The sequence below is a fragment of the Phragmites australis genome, chromosome 22 (assembly GCF_958298935.1).
Source record: "Phragmites australis chromosome 22, lpPhrAust1.1, whole genome shotgun sequence".
NCBI classification, from domain to species: Eukaryota; Viridiplantae; Streptophyta; class Magnoliopsida; order Poales; family Poaceae; genus Phragmites; species Phragmites australis.
The window spans coordinates 507,139-522,524 of NC_084942.1; the positions used below are offsets into that span (position 1 = coordinate 507,139).

At 41.7% G+C, this 15,386-nt stretch overlaps 1 protein-coding gene and 1 pseudogene across 3 annotated transcripts; both read right to left on the reverse strand.

Annotated features, from left to right (window-relative positions):
• Positions 1 to 2,427: 2,427 nt before the first annotated feature.
• Positions 2,428 to 4,333, reverse strand: LOC133904928 (transcription factor LUX-like; annotated as a pseudogene).
• A 6,880-nt stretch (positions 4,334 to 11,213) lies between these two features.
• On the reverse strand, positions 11,214 to 15,216 carry LOC133904981 (SAM50-like protein SPAC17C9.06). 3 transcript variants are annotated; one of them, XM_062346658.1, is made up of 6 exons: positions 15,094 to 15,216; positions 14,416 to 15,007; positions 13,039 to 13,521; positions 12,012 to 12,521; positions 11,792 to 11,910; positions 11,214 to 11,662 (listed from the first exon to the last, which is right to left on the reverse strand). In XM_062346658.1, the coding sequence occupies exons 2-5, from the start codon at positions 14,905 to 14,907 to the stop codon at positions 11,830 to 11,832; spliced, it is 1,566 nt and encodes a 521-aa protein (XP_062202642.1). In that variant the 5' UTR covers positions 14,908 to 15,007; positions 15,094 to 15,216; the 3' UTR covers positions 11,214 to 11,662; positions 11,792 to 11,829. The 3 variants fall into 3 exon arrangements, with proteins under 3 accessions (XP_062202642.1, XP_062202640.1, XP_062202641.1); XM_062346656.1 differs by having other exon boundaries at positions 11,214 to 11,910; XM_062346657.1 differs by lacking the exon at positions 15,094 to 15,216 and having other exon boundaries at positions 11,214 to 11,910; positions 14,416 to 15,021.
• Positions 15,217 to 15,386: the final 170 nt, after the last annotated feature.

A 15,386-nucleotide genomic window follows, 5' to 3' on the forward strand; every position in this document is an offset into this window, starting at 1 on the left:
ACATGACAAACCACCTTGATTAGCCTGTTCATCAAGACCTTAGTAAGAATCTTATAACTGACATTTAAGAGACAAATGGGCCTACATTTTTTAATTTAATTGGCATCTTTAGTTTTTGGTAGCAAAGTAAGGATCCCATAGTTTAGTCTATGTATATTCATCTTGCCCTTATGAAAATCATCTAGCATACTTTTTGAATCCCATTTCACCAAATCCCAAATTTTGATAAAATTCTACTGGAAAACCATTAGGGCTTGGGTCTTATTAGCTTCCATTTCAAATACTGCAGCTTTTAACTCTTCCATTGTGAATTCCTTTTTTAACATATCAGCATCATGTTCACTTATTTTCCTAACACCCTCTCCCCCTAGAGAAATGCTAGATACCCGAGAAACCAAGTTAAAATGTGTCTTAATTTATATGTGATGAGTGATTGATAAGGTTGTCAATTTGGTTTGTCAAGTTTTGGATTGCTTGAGCTTGGTTTGAGCATTTTAATTATGGACTAACTGGAGTTGTGGTTGCAGAAATATGTTTGCTTGTCTTATGGTGTGCAGGTGACAGATGCAACTTGACGATCGACGTCGGATGATCGGGGCTAAGTGAGTGCTTGGTGTCGGACGATCAAGGAAACCGGACAGAGTCAAGGGTGATCCTAGCTGTACACGTGAAAGTCAAGCAAAGTATGAAATGGAGGATGAAGATGGCGTGTTGATAAAGTCAAGTGAAAGGGATGTCGTTGCAAGTGACAAGGTGGTCCGAGGGATCAGGAGCTGGAGAGACTTGCTAGTGGTAAGAATCGCAAGCCAGAGTACACATGTCAACGTCAGAGAGCTTGCTTAAGGTGTAAGTAAGTGGCGAGTCACGCTTTAAGATTCGTGTAGATGGTTTCACGATTGGGTCTCAAAATTGTAGGAGGATTGGAGAAGTATGTGATATCATCACGAAGTTTGCGTCGAGGCTAAGCTAAGTCGTGAAGACACCGCGGTCGTTTGATGAACGGAGCAAGAAATATACCAAAATACTCTCGATGGTAGGTAGGAGTGTACTATAAGAGATGAGTATTTTGGTAACAAGATAGGAAACTTAGAGGTCAAATTTTCTATACCTATAAATAGAGGGATAGAGTTATGGGAGACTTTAAATCAGCCACTTGAGCCCTTTGTGCGCCTATTTGAGAGCCTGGTGCTAGTGTTTTAGAGAAGATGAATGATGAGTGTTTAGCCTATGTAATAAGTGTGAGTTTTGAGAGAAAAATATTTGTAATTTACCTAAAATAGAGCTAACCTCTTTGAGTAATGAAGTTTATATTTTTATATATGCTTGAATTCTCCTCCTTCTAGTTTTCCTGTATTGGTTCCCTTGTTTTGTTTTTGCTAGTTTTCGATCTCGATTGCGATTTTTGTTTTTGTGCTTGAGCTGAATGTTTCCACCTTGTTGGATTTAATCTTCTAGTTGCTAAAGGCATAAAATTTGTGTACAAACGTACACAATTGGGTATTGAATTTCTTTGCCTCTAATCCATCAACTTGGAAGTTTTCTTCACCCGGTAATCATCTCTTTGAGTTTTTGGTGTTCCTCCTAAAGATCTAATGTTTGTGTGGGGTTGAGTAATGGATTGGTTTGCTGCAGAACCTAAGGTTCAATTCCAACCAAGAGACCCACCTTTTGTTCGATTTTTGAATCGGAACTTCCGAGTTGAACCTGAATTTCTGTTGCATTGCTCTTTGTGGTGATTCCTTCTTGTGGTGCGTTAGATGAATAAAAAGTAGGTCATCTATTTCGCAAGAAATTTATAAGGCGCCTATTCACCCTCCCGCTAGTCGTATCTCGGTCCTACAATACCTCAGCATGCCCAAAAAGGCCTTTATAGTATTCTGTAATATGTTCATAAGATGTTCTTACCCTTCCACTTTTTCCTCTCCATTCATAAAAAATAAGATTCTAATTTTCCTTCTTCTACCATTAGCTTTGGCTTGAAAGTATTTAGTGTTATTATTCCTCTCCATCACCTCCCTTTCTTTGCACCTCTGTAACCATTTTATTTCCTCTTTCTTTAAGAGTCTTGCCAATTGTGCTTCAAGCTCTCCTTTTTCTGCTCTCTCTTGAGCAGAAATCCCAAAAACCTCACTATTTTTGTCAATTTGTTGCAAAATCTATTTCTTTCGTTTCTTGTACCACCCCTCCCCACATTCCTATTCCACTCTCTCAAGAATTTTCTCAGCTTTCTTAGTTTGCATTGCCAAACATATGTATATAACCCAGATTAACTGATCATATCCATATCTCAATAGAATGTCCCGTAAACTATCTCTGTTTGTTAAAAGCATATATGACATGCGGGAAATTGGAATCTGCTCTATATGCATCTATTTTTTAAAGGACGACGTTCAATCTAGATCGCACATATCAAAATAATTCTTAAGAAGTACATAATAAGAAATTAATTACGCACAAACCATGGATAGAATCAAAAGATCAAGGTTATGTACGTGTACATATAATCAATAGCTCTAGCTATATGGAGAAATAGTATATGTGTCTTCCTCTATAGGCAAGTACCACAAGATATCAATACTGCAATAGATCATATGGTGAGATCAAGAGTACTCGTCCTTGTTGCATGCGCTTTCCCTTTATCCACGTTGACACCTAGGAATGTATGATCACAACCGCTACTGGTAATTAGCACTCTTCCTTGGAGGATGAGGAAAAGAGAATAGAGACAGAGAGAGCCCAGTATCAGTAGCACTCTCCACTTGTTGATCTCCGGCATTATCGGCTTCTTTGACCCAGCTGGAAGCTGATCTATTTCTCTTATCCCGCCGCGGCCCGATATTGAGTGTGAGTTCGAGATCAAGATGGCCATCGTCATTGCGCAGCATTCTTCTTTGATGGTCTATGATCTGATCATTTTGAGATGAACACCCTTGAGGAATCGAAGCTGGAGTAGTGCTAGAAGGTCTAGCAGCATATTGAGCACGAGTTCTAAGGAACGCATCGGCTTCAGCTGTTGAGTGGCAGGGTTTTGATCCAAGAAAATGGTGGCCATGAAGCCAGCATGGTTCATGGAAATTGTTCCGGTGAGGCCATGCACCAAACCTAGCAGTTGATTATTATCAATGAGATTAGTCAGAACAAGGACTCAAACCATGTGGCGTAGAAATTCAATGGGTTTTGTTTGCAAGTGTTCCGTGACCATGGATATGATCCAAATCCAACTACCTTGCTGACAATATGGTACCCGCACCAGTCTGGCCGTAATGAAAGGAAAGATGGCCGAGATTGTACACTTGTCCCCCATCTTGCAACTGATCTCTCCATGAACCACCTATCACTGTAAATCAAAAGAGTAAACTACCAGGTCAGGGAAAAGTTATATTAACCGAGTCTATACAAACAACAATTAATACTCCTCTATATATATGAAGAACTTTATTCATGAATTAGCCTTACCCTGGCCCGAGTCATCGATCTTCTTGCTTCTGTACATCTGATCGAAAATCACATAAAAGAGAGAACCGAATTAAGGTACATGATTAAAGGGGAATTTAACCAAGGGAACATGACAGAAGTAGTAAAATTAGGAGCAAATCGATCGGCTTGAAGTACATAAAGAAAGGTGAAGCTAGATATGCATGTACCTGGAGATGGCTTTTGACATGGCCTATGCTAAGCCCTTCAGCATTCATCAATTGAAGAACGAGCTTGGGAGTTGCACCTATATACACAAGCATGAAATTAATTGAAATCACGAGATATATCTGTAAGATATATAAATGATTAGCGGAATGGATATGAAACTAATCAGCTGGTGGTTGCTTACGATCTTGTCCGCCGAGCCTCTCGACGGCACGGAGGAAGCAGAGGTGGAGCTCCGGCGTCCAGCGGAGGCGGGGGTTCTTGGAGCGGACGTAGGGGCGCACCAACGACGAAGAGGCACCGGTCTTCCTGCTGCTGTCCCCGCCGGCTTCCTCCAGCTCCACCGTGCTGCTGTTGCTTGAGCTCCCGTCGTGCCCCTGCGGTGCCTCGCCGCCGGTCGGCAGCTGATTTGTAGAGCTCTCAAGGCCTTTGTTACTTTCCTCCATGCTCTCGCGATCGATGGATCGAATTCTATCAAGCTACTAGTAGACGTTGATGGGTGAGGTCCGGCCAACTCTCTCTAGCTTCTTACATCTTCTTGTACCGGCCGTCACCGATCCAAGTCTCAGGAGAAGAAAGAGAGGGCCAAAATAAAGGTGAGGCCAAGGATAATTCTATCTATCTAACTGCCTATATACATATATCTTCATATGGATGTATGAGATAGCAAGTGATCTCACATATATATTCATGCAAAATAGATGACTCTTTCAGAAGGAAGCATATATAAAGGCAAGATTGGGGAAAGGTTAAACCATAATTAAACCTAACTAATAACCTTACTGAATATATAGTACTATATATAGTGGAGTAATCCGTTACCCTAATAAAGTCTATGGTTTGTTTGTGGTGATATTGGTCCTAGTAGTGGAGTAACTAATATATATTTTGGTCTGTAGCTTCCTGTCTCGATCTAGCTAGTACAGTAGAAGGGAGCAGTGTAGACGACTAAAAGGTGTGAATTGAAAGAGCAGTGGAGACCAATCTAAGGCCGAGCGAGAGGGTCCATTGCAATTTGCACATGCATGCATCTGCCATGTCATATATGCTAGTAGGAGTCACTCGATATATCTCTCGCGTCTACGAACTGTCGTACGTGTTATATCCAGATGTACGGTTATATACGTACACGAGGATGCAATGTAGGCATGTACACAGTTAAGTTATTACAGTAGTATGCGTTCATGCCTGCATATATATCAGCATCGATCACAACGTGCGTGCGTGCGTACGTACGCTCCATGCATGCATATATATTTTTTTTAGAAAAGAAGCATATATAGCTTCTAGCTTCATTAAGGTACGAAACCAAGGTCGTACAGCATTACAAGAACCAAAACACGTACAACCTTGAGTAAGTAAACAGGAATGTTCGACATAATTTATCCTAAATACTATCAACGTGTTGATTACAAAATGGTAGCACAGAGAGCATGCACCAAACAAAAGAAACACCCAATTAATCCTATCAACTTGTTGACTGCCCACCAAATTAAATTAAGCAGAAGAACGTACTCCCTGGCCCGGTAGCTATAGTCTTGTCGTCGCCGGCGCCATCCGAACGTCTTGCAGAAAGCTTCGAATTCCGTCGCAACTCGATCGCCGCGGCAGGCTACATCGATCCGAACGTTCGTAGTATGCAATGCATGCACTCTCCTCGATGAATAATCGTAATCCTTTTTGAAATCAAGGAGGACAAGTACTCTCTCTCTATATATAGATGTCCTATATATATAGCCAGCTATATATTATATCTGTCTTACATATTATATGTATGCATTGTCTACCGAAAAGAAAAGAATTACGATGTGATTAATTGTTTGCTTGTGTACGTTACGACGTACCAGCGTGGCAGGAGAAACCATTCAATTCAAACAAACAAAAGAAAGAACGAACTGAAATGCGCGCGACTATAGTACGATAATTACGTAGAACGGCTCATGCACGCACACCCAATTAAATTAGCTTTAAGTAAGACTCGCAGATTACAACAATGCAAGAATATGAAATGAATTATATATGTGTATAGTAAACACACATCCGGATTGAAAATACACAATAAACGACTTTTCTTAAATTGATAAATCGGATGACTTTGCCCTCGATTCGGCGTGATGAATTATGATTGTGTACTGTTTGTGAGACGGCCGGGCTAGCTATGATCTTACTACTAATATACTAGTGTCAATACCTCCTCCTCCTCCTCCTTCTTCTTCTTACTTTTTGGCGAATCCTATACTATTCTAGTGTTACGTTGTGATCAGCTGCGCGCAAACATAATACTAATAAGTGTAAGAGGGACCAATAATTAATATAATTCTGCAAATGCCTGCAATATATAGTGGAGTACATGAGGAGGAATTGAAGGGTGCATGACAGGAAAGCTCAGCTCAGCTCAGCTCACGGTGGTTGCAGAGAAAAGTTGTGCCTTTTCATTCCCCACATTCATACCGAGACCGATCGGCGTCTTTCCATGGGCAGGTCCCACTGATCTGACCTTCATATATGCCACGTTAACATCACACCTTTTACATAACATAACTGATGATTGGATTATATATGATAGTATCTCTGCTGCGTATATACCAGTATACCACACGTACTACTTGTATCCTTTTTTCACAAGCACACAACAAAGCATCTTAAAAAGAAGAGAGAAAAAACACACACACTACTGCAAAAAGACGTAAGAGTGCCGGTTGAAAAATAGCTTCAGTGTCGGTTTTTCAACTGGCACTCTTTACTTGGCACTGATATTAGAGAATATAAGTGTCGGTTGACCACCCAACACAGTAACGCAATATCACTGCCGGTTCAAACCACGAACTGTCAGTGATAAGTGGTTCGGGAGCAAAAAAAAAAAAGAAATGAGTCAGCTCGAAACGAGCCGGCTCGGCTACCGGTACCTCCGGCGCTCTCCACCGCAGTGCTAGCTCTAGCCACACAGCCGGCAGCGCTCTCCTCTGACGCTCTCCACCGCTGCGCTCGACACATCTCGAACACAATCAAATCGACTCATCTCAGACACCATAACACATCTCAAACACAACACAATCAAATCGACTCATCTCTCATCCATATACAAGCGCACGAACACAACCCCTGCAGCACACACATGCACATGGACAAGATCGTTTACAGCACACACACGCACGAACACAAAGCCCATGCCCACGCCACCACTGAGCCCAAGCCCCAGCACGCCCATGCCCACGCCGCTGAGCGGTAGCTTGTGTTGGTATGCAGCGTCGAGCTCGAGCCCCAGCACGCCCATGCCCACAACGTCGTCGAGCCGCCAAGCCCAAGCAGCCGGATCCACATCCACATCTGCGCCGCCAAGCCAAGCCCAAGCCCGATGCAACGCCAACGGCCAACGACCTGGACTTTTTGTCCTCCTCTGAAGCATGCTCCAGTCAGCCTCAAACTCTAGATAGGCCGGCGCCATGGGGGATCTTGGGCGGCGGCTGCGCTATGGGGGATCTTGGACGAATCGGATGAGGGAGAGAGGCCGGTGGTGGGAGGGGAGGAGGCCGGTGGTGAGGGGCCGGTGGGGAATGAGAGAGAGAGAGAGAGAGAGAGAGAGAGAGAGAGAGAGAGAGAGAGAGAGAGAGAGAGACTGCCGGACTCGAGCCAATAAAAATATCGGGATGAGCCAGACTTCATCGAGTGAAAAATCATATTGGAACAAAATTTCGAGTCCACAGAGACTATCAGTGCCGGTTGTAACTAAAACCGACACAGATAGTTGGAGCTGGACGTTTGGTGGAGCTAAAATTAGAATGGATCAAATTTCAGGTCCGAATGAACTATCAGTGTCGGTTGTGACTAGAACCGGCACTGATAGTTCGTATCAGTGTCGGTTCATGTTACAAACCGACATTGATGTATTAGTGTCGGTTTGTAATACGAACGGTATTGATACGGACTATCTGTGCTGATTTTTACGTCTCCATCACTGTTCGGACGCGCGACGTTAAGAACCGGCACTGATACATCTTCAATGACGGTTCTTATACAACCGGCACTAATATACCGCTACTTTTGACCAGTTCTGTAGTAGTGACATACAACAACAAGGTTTCCGTGATAAACATATAACAAATACATAAGCAACTCTTAAACATGGGTGGTTCACGCATGGAGGATTTATATCTCTTATCAGTCGGTTTACCAAGCTATATAGTCTCGAGTTACATGTGTTTTGATATATTGTTTTTCAAACTTTGTTTCAGATGGTGATTTGTTACCTTTGGGCGAAACAAAATATTTCCATTACCTCGTCAAATGATGGAATAGGATCGCGAGCTGTCTCAAACCATTGTAAGTCACTCTTTATTTTCAATACTATAGACGTAACTGGATATATTAATTGGGTATATATGGCCAGATAATACAGAAGTACTTCGAAGATGTTAGTGGTCAATCAAATTCACATATATAGCACTTATGGCACACAAGATACCTTAACAAAAGTTTGGTTGAAAGATGGAAGAAAATTAACTCATGTCACTTTATCTTTTAGGTACCTTTCGTATACAATTAATTCTTCTTTTGACTCTTGCATTTTCTATTTCGAAATTTTTAAGAAAGTGGCATTTACTCCAGAGATAGTACCTGTGCAAATATTAATTTCTGCCTGTTGCTCATCTCATGATTTTGATTTTACTTTTTCTACTTACATATTTTAGACATCATGACATCCTTTGTCACCCCATTATCTATTTGTTTTTAGACTGAAACTCTAGATATAGAGAGAGAATTCACACACTCCTCTTGAATATACTACTACAGAAAAAATCATCACTATCAGTTAAAAACATCATTACTATCGGTTTTTAAACCGGCAATAATTAAATGACAGTAATAATCCATAATAGTTGGATTATTAATGCCAATCCATTACATGAACCGGTAGTGATAATCCCCCCCTAACTATTGTCGACAACAGCATATTCATAAAAATCGTCAGTGATAATGCGTATCACTATCGGTTCTCACTTAATGATTGATCGGTCGTTAGACCTTGTGAACCGACAGTGATACTTGATACTTATCATTGCCAGTTATTTTTGGATCAACAGTGAAGAGTGGATGTGGATGACCCTTTATGTAGTAGTGATAACTTCTGCATTTTAATTCTTTTTGGAATTTTCACTAGACATTCCATTTATATTCGTTCTTTTATTTATTTCATGCATTTTATACCCAATATTGATAGCACTGATTTTTTAAAAAAAAAAGAAAAAAAAGGCATATTGGATGAAAGAACTATGATTATCCCCAACACACATTTTCTTTTTTCCATTATTGCCACCTCGTACAATTCCTTGTTCAATTCGTTTAAAAGCAAATCAAAGCAGCATTCATCATAGCATCCTCTTTTTGCTTGTCCCATTCAAAACACTTAACTTGACCTGCTTATCACCTTAAGTAGTCACCAAATTAAGTCTACCTATCTTGTCTGATTTATCTATACTAATAAAAAAAACTAGATCATCTAGGATGAACTACGAGATTTTAATTAAGAAGAAAATGGACACCTAAAATTCTAGCTAAAGAGATTGATCAGGCTCAAGGAACAGATTGATCAACATCGGATAGCTCTCGCCTCTTCCTCTTAGTGTAGGTGGTTATTTGTGCTTCTTTTATAGGCGCTCGGTCGTGGATGAGCGGTTTCGCTGTTTGAAGCGTTCCTAGCCTCCCTTCTAGCTGTGTGTGGGGGGGGGGGGGCGAGTGTGGGCCTCTCTGGCTTTGTTTGTTTCTTCCATGCCGTGTGTGTTGTCCTGAGACCTTTTTATTCCTTTTGGGTTTTTTCCTTCCTAATATATGATCGGCAAGCCTCTTGCCGTTCCTTTTCGAAAAAAAAAAATTCTAGCTAAAGAGGACTCAAGTCTGAACAGTGGGTCGGCACAAATATTGGTGATGGCACATAGTAGAATTCTAGTTATCCAACGCTATGTGAGGAAGATTTGGTTTTTCGACTTATCAGTGGCAAATAAATTGAACTACTCAAACATTAGAGTGGAAGGAACCAAGAAAAAATGTTTCTGTATCCGACCTATACGCAAGGCTCAAGTCTATAACAATTAATCCCTAGATTCTTTTTAGTTGGTAGTCCTGGATCCGTGCCATATAATTTTCGTATTTTTTATCACTAATATGTTCAAATCAGATACTATTAGATTCATCGTTTGAGTTTCTTTAATAAAAATATAAATATATTAGCTTAAATTAATATAAAGTTGTGTGAAGTAGTAATCAAATGTGCACTAGAAGCAGTGGCGGAGCTTGAACCGAAAATCAGAAGGGGTCGGTGAAGTTAAATGAGTTTCAACTAGGTTATAGGAGGCCAAATCAATAAAATATTAAAGAATTAATTTAAAATACACTACAGAATGCAGAAAAATATACTACAAAATATAGAAAATTTGTTAGGTCAAAAGAGCCACGGCTCCTAGCCACAACAATACTCTGCCTAGAAGACTAAAAAAAATCAACAATTATAAATAAAAAGAAGAAAGGAAGTAGGAAAAAGAAAGAATTTGAAGAAGCTCACTGGCCACTCTAGTAATAATAAGGTGTATAACCTATAAAGAGCATAGCACACATGGCAAGGCTGTGGTACTGCACATGCACCAACCTAGCTGCCATCTCCATCGATCATCTCATTGTAGGTTCACCCATCAATCTATTCTATTGCTGGCCTAATTAAACCACCTTCCATCCATAGAATTCGTCGATTGGGACTACATATGTGTACGGCTAGCTGCCGAATCAAATCATCCATCACACGGTGGAGTGTTATCGGTTGTTTTACATGTAGATGTGTGTGATAGGGTTGCGTCATCTTTATAATTGCAAAAAATAAAATGATTTTCAATTGTATTATGAGTATGCTTACTTTTTCAAGTTCTGTAGACGATCATGCTTGATTGTTACCTTAGCTTGTCACATCCAAGTTAGATAATGTGGTGTGCCAAAGAAAATGTGACGAACAAATTGGACGTCAGCTAAGCCAAAATTTGGCTAGACATTGTGCCTATGACATCTGGGACATTGTGCTAAGAAAGTGTAATGAACTATGGTTGTGTCGTTAAACCAAGCACATGCTAAAAACCGTGGCACAACTAAAGTAACAAACAGGCGCTATGTAGTGTTGTCGATCCTGTAAAGGGATAATTTCGCTCTGTATCATCACTTCTGTGAAGCATGTGAGAAACAGGAAACATCTCTGTCAGAGGGTTGATACATTCATTCACGTGTCCAGCAACTTCACCAACCTGACCTGTGTGTGTGTGTTGGCTGTGTCAAACACGCTGCCTCACCTTCACCTGCACCTGCAGAAAAATGATACTCTTCTCCCGAGCTGTACTGGATGTATGGTGTCACGGCATTGTTCACTCAGTCAGATCCAGCATATATGCTAGAAATGTCACACATGAGTTCGAGATCAACAACACTAGTATTATGCAGTGTTCCAGCATGCCTGAAAACGACTGATGTTTTCTCTATGTATATCATATCCCAAACAAAAGTTCTTGGCCGACAATGTGTATGACAAGACTCGAAGATACGACTGAAGTAGATCCTTTCTGCTCATGTATTCACATAAGACAGACTACATGTCCAATATGCAGCAGATTTATCATGACAATGGTGCAATCTTTCCTCAGCATGCCAATTCATATCCACCTTGGCCAGAACCAGCCATTCTCACAACCTAAACTGAGATATTAAGTAATACACTGTACTGCATAACATAATCTACAGGTTGGTATTTCAGCATCTGCATTGCCACTCCTACTTTTCTACAGAAACTGAGTCCCATAAATGGAAAACAAAATGTAGCTTGACCACAAATTTTCCGTTCCCCACCACTGTTCGTCTCATTGACAGATCTTTGCACAGTACTATCTCATCAATTCCAGTCTAGAACAAGTAAATCAGAGTTGAAAACTGAAGCATCCCTACCTCCTTTGCCTTCCTTTGCTTTGAGGCTTTACAAGTCACGATATTAAATCTACAGCCAGGACAAACAATTTATCACTTACAGTTTGCAAGTCCTTTTTCTAGAGAGAGAGCGAGAGATTTGGTAGATAAGTTCTTGCCAGAAAGAAAAAGAAAACAGAACAGCGAGGGAAAAAAGTACCAAGTATTCATCTTGATGAGAACATATTGCCAAAGAAATTAGGGCGAAGAGAAGTTAAACTGTATGCCTGTCTTTCCTTTGTCATGATCAAACTGTTTCAGGATGTGGCAGTAATTCATCTGGGCAGATGAGAAACACTTATTTAGTAAAAATAAAACAAAAAATAATGTAATTTCATTGATAACTTCAGTGGCGCAGCTGAAGAATGTCAAGGGCAAACCTCTATGCGAAACAATCTGGTTGGCACAACTACACCAAATCCTGCAGAACACCTGAATGTCTGTAGAAAGTCAGTAAGTGGAAATTTCCGAATATCACACTCAGTTAATTTAGCAAGATTTCCAGCAGAGACAAATGCATGGCCATGAATTCCTAGATCCCTGAGAGGCTTCAGAGGTATATCAAATGACAGGTCAGCAAAGGCTGTCACTGCTATGTCACCTCCCAATCCATTTAGCTCAGAAGTGGAAGCACCATTTTCAGAATCATCGGGGCCACAGGTTCTGAAGTCTGTCGGCCCCAGCCCTCTTGCTTTGAAGCCTACAAGTGACGATGGTCCACCCAAGCGGCAAACAAGAGACCTGTTACCACCCAAATAAAACCTTTCTAACAGTGGTGAGACAGATCCTGTCGAACCCCTTTCCAGCGGATGGATGACTCCAGCAGCCACTCCGGCATTGAGAGCACCATTCAGCACACTCAGCGGCAGAGCTACCCGAAGATCAAATTCCTGATAGGTAATCAAGAAAATGAATTATGCTAAGAAGGACTCGATAAATATGTTTCTGTTTGAATCAGTTCAGTTGTTTAATAAAAAAAATCATGATGTGCAGTGCATTAGATTATAGAAAATAAAAGGGTGAAATTCATTTCATTGAAATTTAAAATTGCCAGTTTTTGTGCTAGGAGCAAGGACTGATAACAAAGGGAACTGCCATTAGGATGCTTTTTAACAGAGCATAGAACTTTGAAAGTTTTAGGTCCTTGGCCTCTAAACATACAAACAACGAAAAGGTACATTTAAAGGGAGAAAATGTGGGCTGTTACCATAGTCTGCATTGTTGGTATTTGATCGTGCAGTTGGAAAATAAAGCAAGAGGTACAAATACAATACATAAGATAAGTATAAATGTCCAAAGATTCATAACGCTATTGAATAAAAAGGCACATAAAAAGGATTTTAAAAGGTGTACACCCTGGTTTTCAAGGAAGGCAAAGGATGGAGTACAAAGGAAATCGATATATACCTGTCTAAGAAACCGCGAGTATTTGCTCCCTGGTGCAAGGCCTCCAACTTGAGAAGATGACAGAAAAGCGTATCCACGTGTAGGTTTTATGGTTGAATCCCTCTGGTCAACCTTGTACAAATACTTAATAGAGGACAAAAGGCTATGTCCTAACTGCTCTTGCATGGAATTGGATGCCATGCATGCTGGATCAGTTAAAGTTCGCCATGTCAGATTGTAAGCAAGGTTATGGTTCATGGTGGAGAGCAAGCCAATAGAAACACCCATCAGGTGTTCTTTGAGTGAGGACTTCAACCAGTCCTCAGACAGAAATGATATCCGGGCCACCAGCGGAGTCGGTATTGCTCTGATTCTTGGCATTTCCACTCCAGCACTTAGTTCTGCTGTCTGATCTAATTCAAGAGCACCTGATGCATCCCAGGTCTCACAGTATCCAAAAAGGTTCTTCAACTTCAGTGAACCTTCCAGTGAACATGATCTAGTCTGCAAAAAGTTTACACGAGGAAAATAGGTGAGACTGAGACAAGTAAATACGGAAACCAATTGAGGCAATGCATATGATATTGTAATATAATATATCATCAAACATCATGGCATCCTCTACATACAGAGACTAGTTCTAAAGATTGATCATTTGAGGTCTATTTAATAGCATGCACAAATCCAAAGCTAAATGCACGAGTTGAGTGATGGAGAAGGCATGAGTTATATCCCTGAACGATTTCATCCAAGATATGTCGTGGAGCATATATGACTTTGGCTTAGAGGGATATAACAGGGCACACAAAAATATAGTGCAGAATGTTAGAAATAGTGCAATGCTGAACCAGAAAGTGCAGGAAACTAATCGATTTTGCTCCAGGAACCAGAGCAGTGGGAGTCAAGAACATAGGACTGCACAGTCCAATGAAAGCACCCTCCTTTATGTTCAAATTAGTTTAGATTCTGGTCTGAGGTCTCTGATCAAAGCAAGAGCCAAAGACTGCGCGCCCTAATCTGAATAGCTCAAGCAAAGCAGTAAACTGAATCTACTTTACTCATATTAGGCCATTCCCAAGGATTTTCCTTCGCGGGAAGATTCCCGTCGTGAAAGTATTCTCGTTCCCTTCAGCACTTCAACGGTTTATCTTCATGGTTTCTTTCACGATGGGATTTTCAGAGTCATTCCCTTCAGAACGGGATTCTCTCCTTTCTTTTCACGATTCCCCTCGAAGGAAAACTGTTGAAGATAAAGAGGAAATAAAGAGAATAGAAACAGGAAAGAAAATCGGAAACGGAATAAAATGAAAGAAATACGATTGGGGATGGTCTTACAACAGATCATGTACGGCAACTCGATTCTCTCTAAAAAGAAGACATTTTTAGGTGGATGGGGACCTGGGTGTTGGCGAAAACGCCAAATTCGCCGGCAGCACGTCCGCGTGCCTCGGCGACATCAACGTTGACGACGACGGCGCTTCCCCCGCTTCCGGGGAGCCCTGGAGGCGCCGCGTCGAGGGTGATGCAGACGGCGTCGAAGGCGCCGAGGCGACGGAGCCGGTCGCCGGCCGCGGCGGCAGCGCGGACGAGGTCTCGCACGGTGGCGGCGTGCGCGAGGTCCGGACCCACCGCCTCCTCCACTGCGGCGCGGCGCGTGCGAGCGCAGCCCCGGATCGCGACCTCGTGCACCCGGATCCGAACCTCATCCGCAGTGAGCCGCCGCAGCACGGCCTCGAGGCGAGCCTCCTCAGACGGGGACGCGGAGGGTTCGCTGTCATCGTCATCCTCCTCCTCGGCTTCATCATCGAAGTCTTCATCGCCGTCGTCGTGGTCTTGGTAGTCTTGGGTGCGGGATGCGTATGGGTGGTTGTTGTTGGATGCGGTTGCCATCGGAGATTCGGAGTGGAAGTGGAGGAACAGCTGAAACGAGTCTGCCGGTTGAGAGGCGCTACTGAAGTGAACACAACGCCTTCACAAGGATACTGCCACGCTGCAGAACAAACAAAACAAGATTTGGCAAATGATTGCATCGTATTAGTTGCAACCTAGCATAATTTCAAATGCAAAAACTCAAACCTTATATGAGATTTGCATCTTTACATCAAAAACTCAAAATTTTGATTGAGGCAAAACTCATGCCGCATACTGCCTATCATTCTGACAGTAGATACTCCGTAAATGACTAATGGAATTGGACTTAGCAGAGAAACCATGCATGTCTAGCTGAACCCTTCAAAGAGTAGTAATATTATACAGGAATAGGCCCCGATGGCTTCAGTGGTATTTTTTACAAGGAATACACCACCAAGAGTGCATAGAACATTCAGTTCCTAGGAACCACAACATGAAGCAAAGCCTGTGTGGAAAGC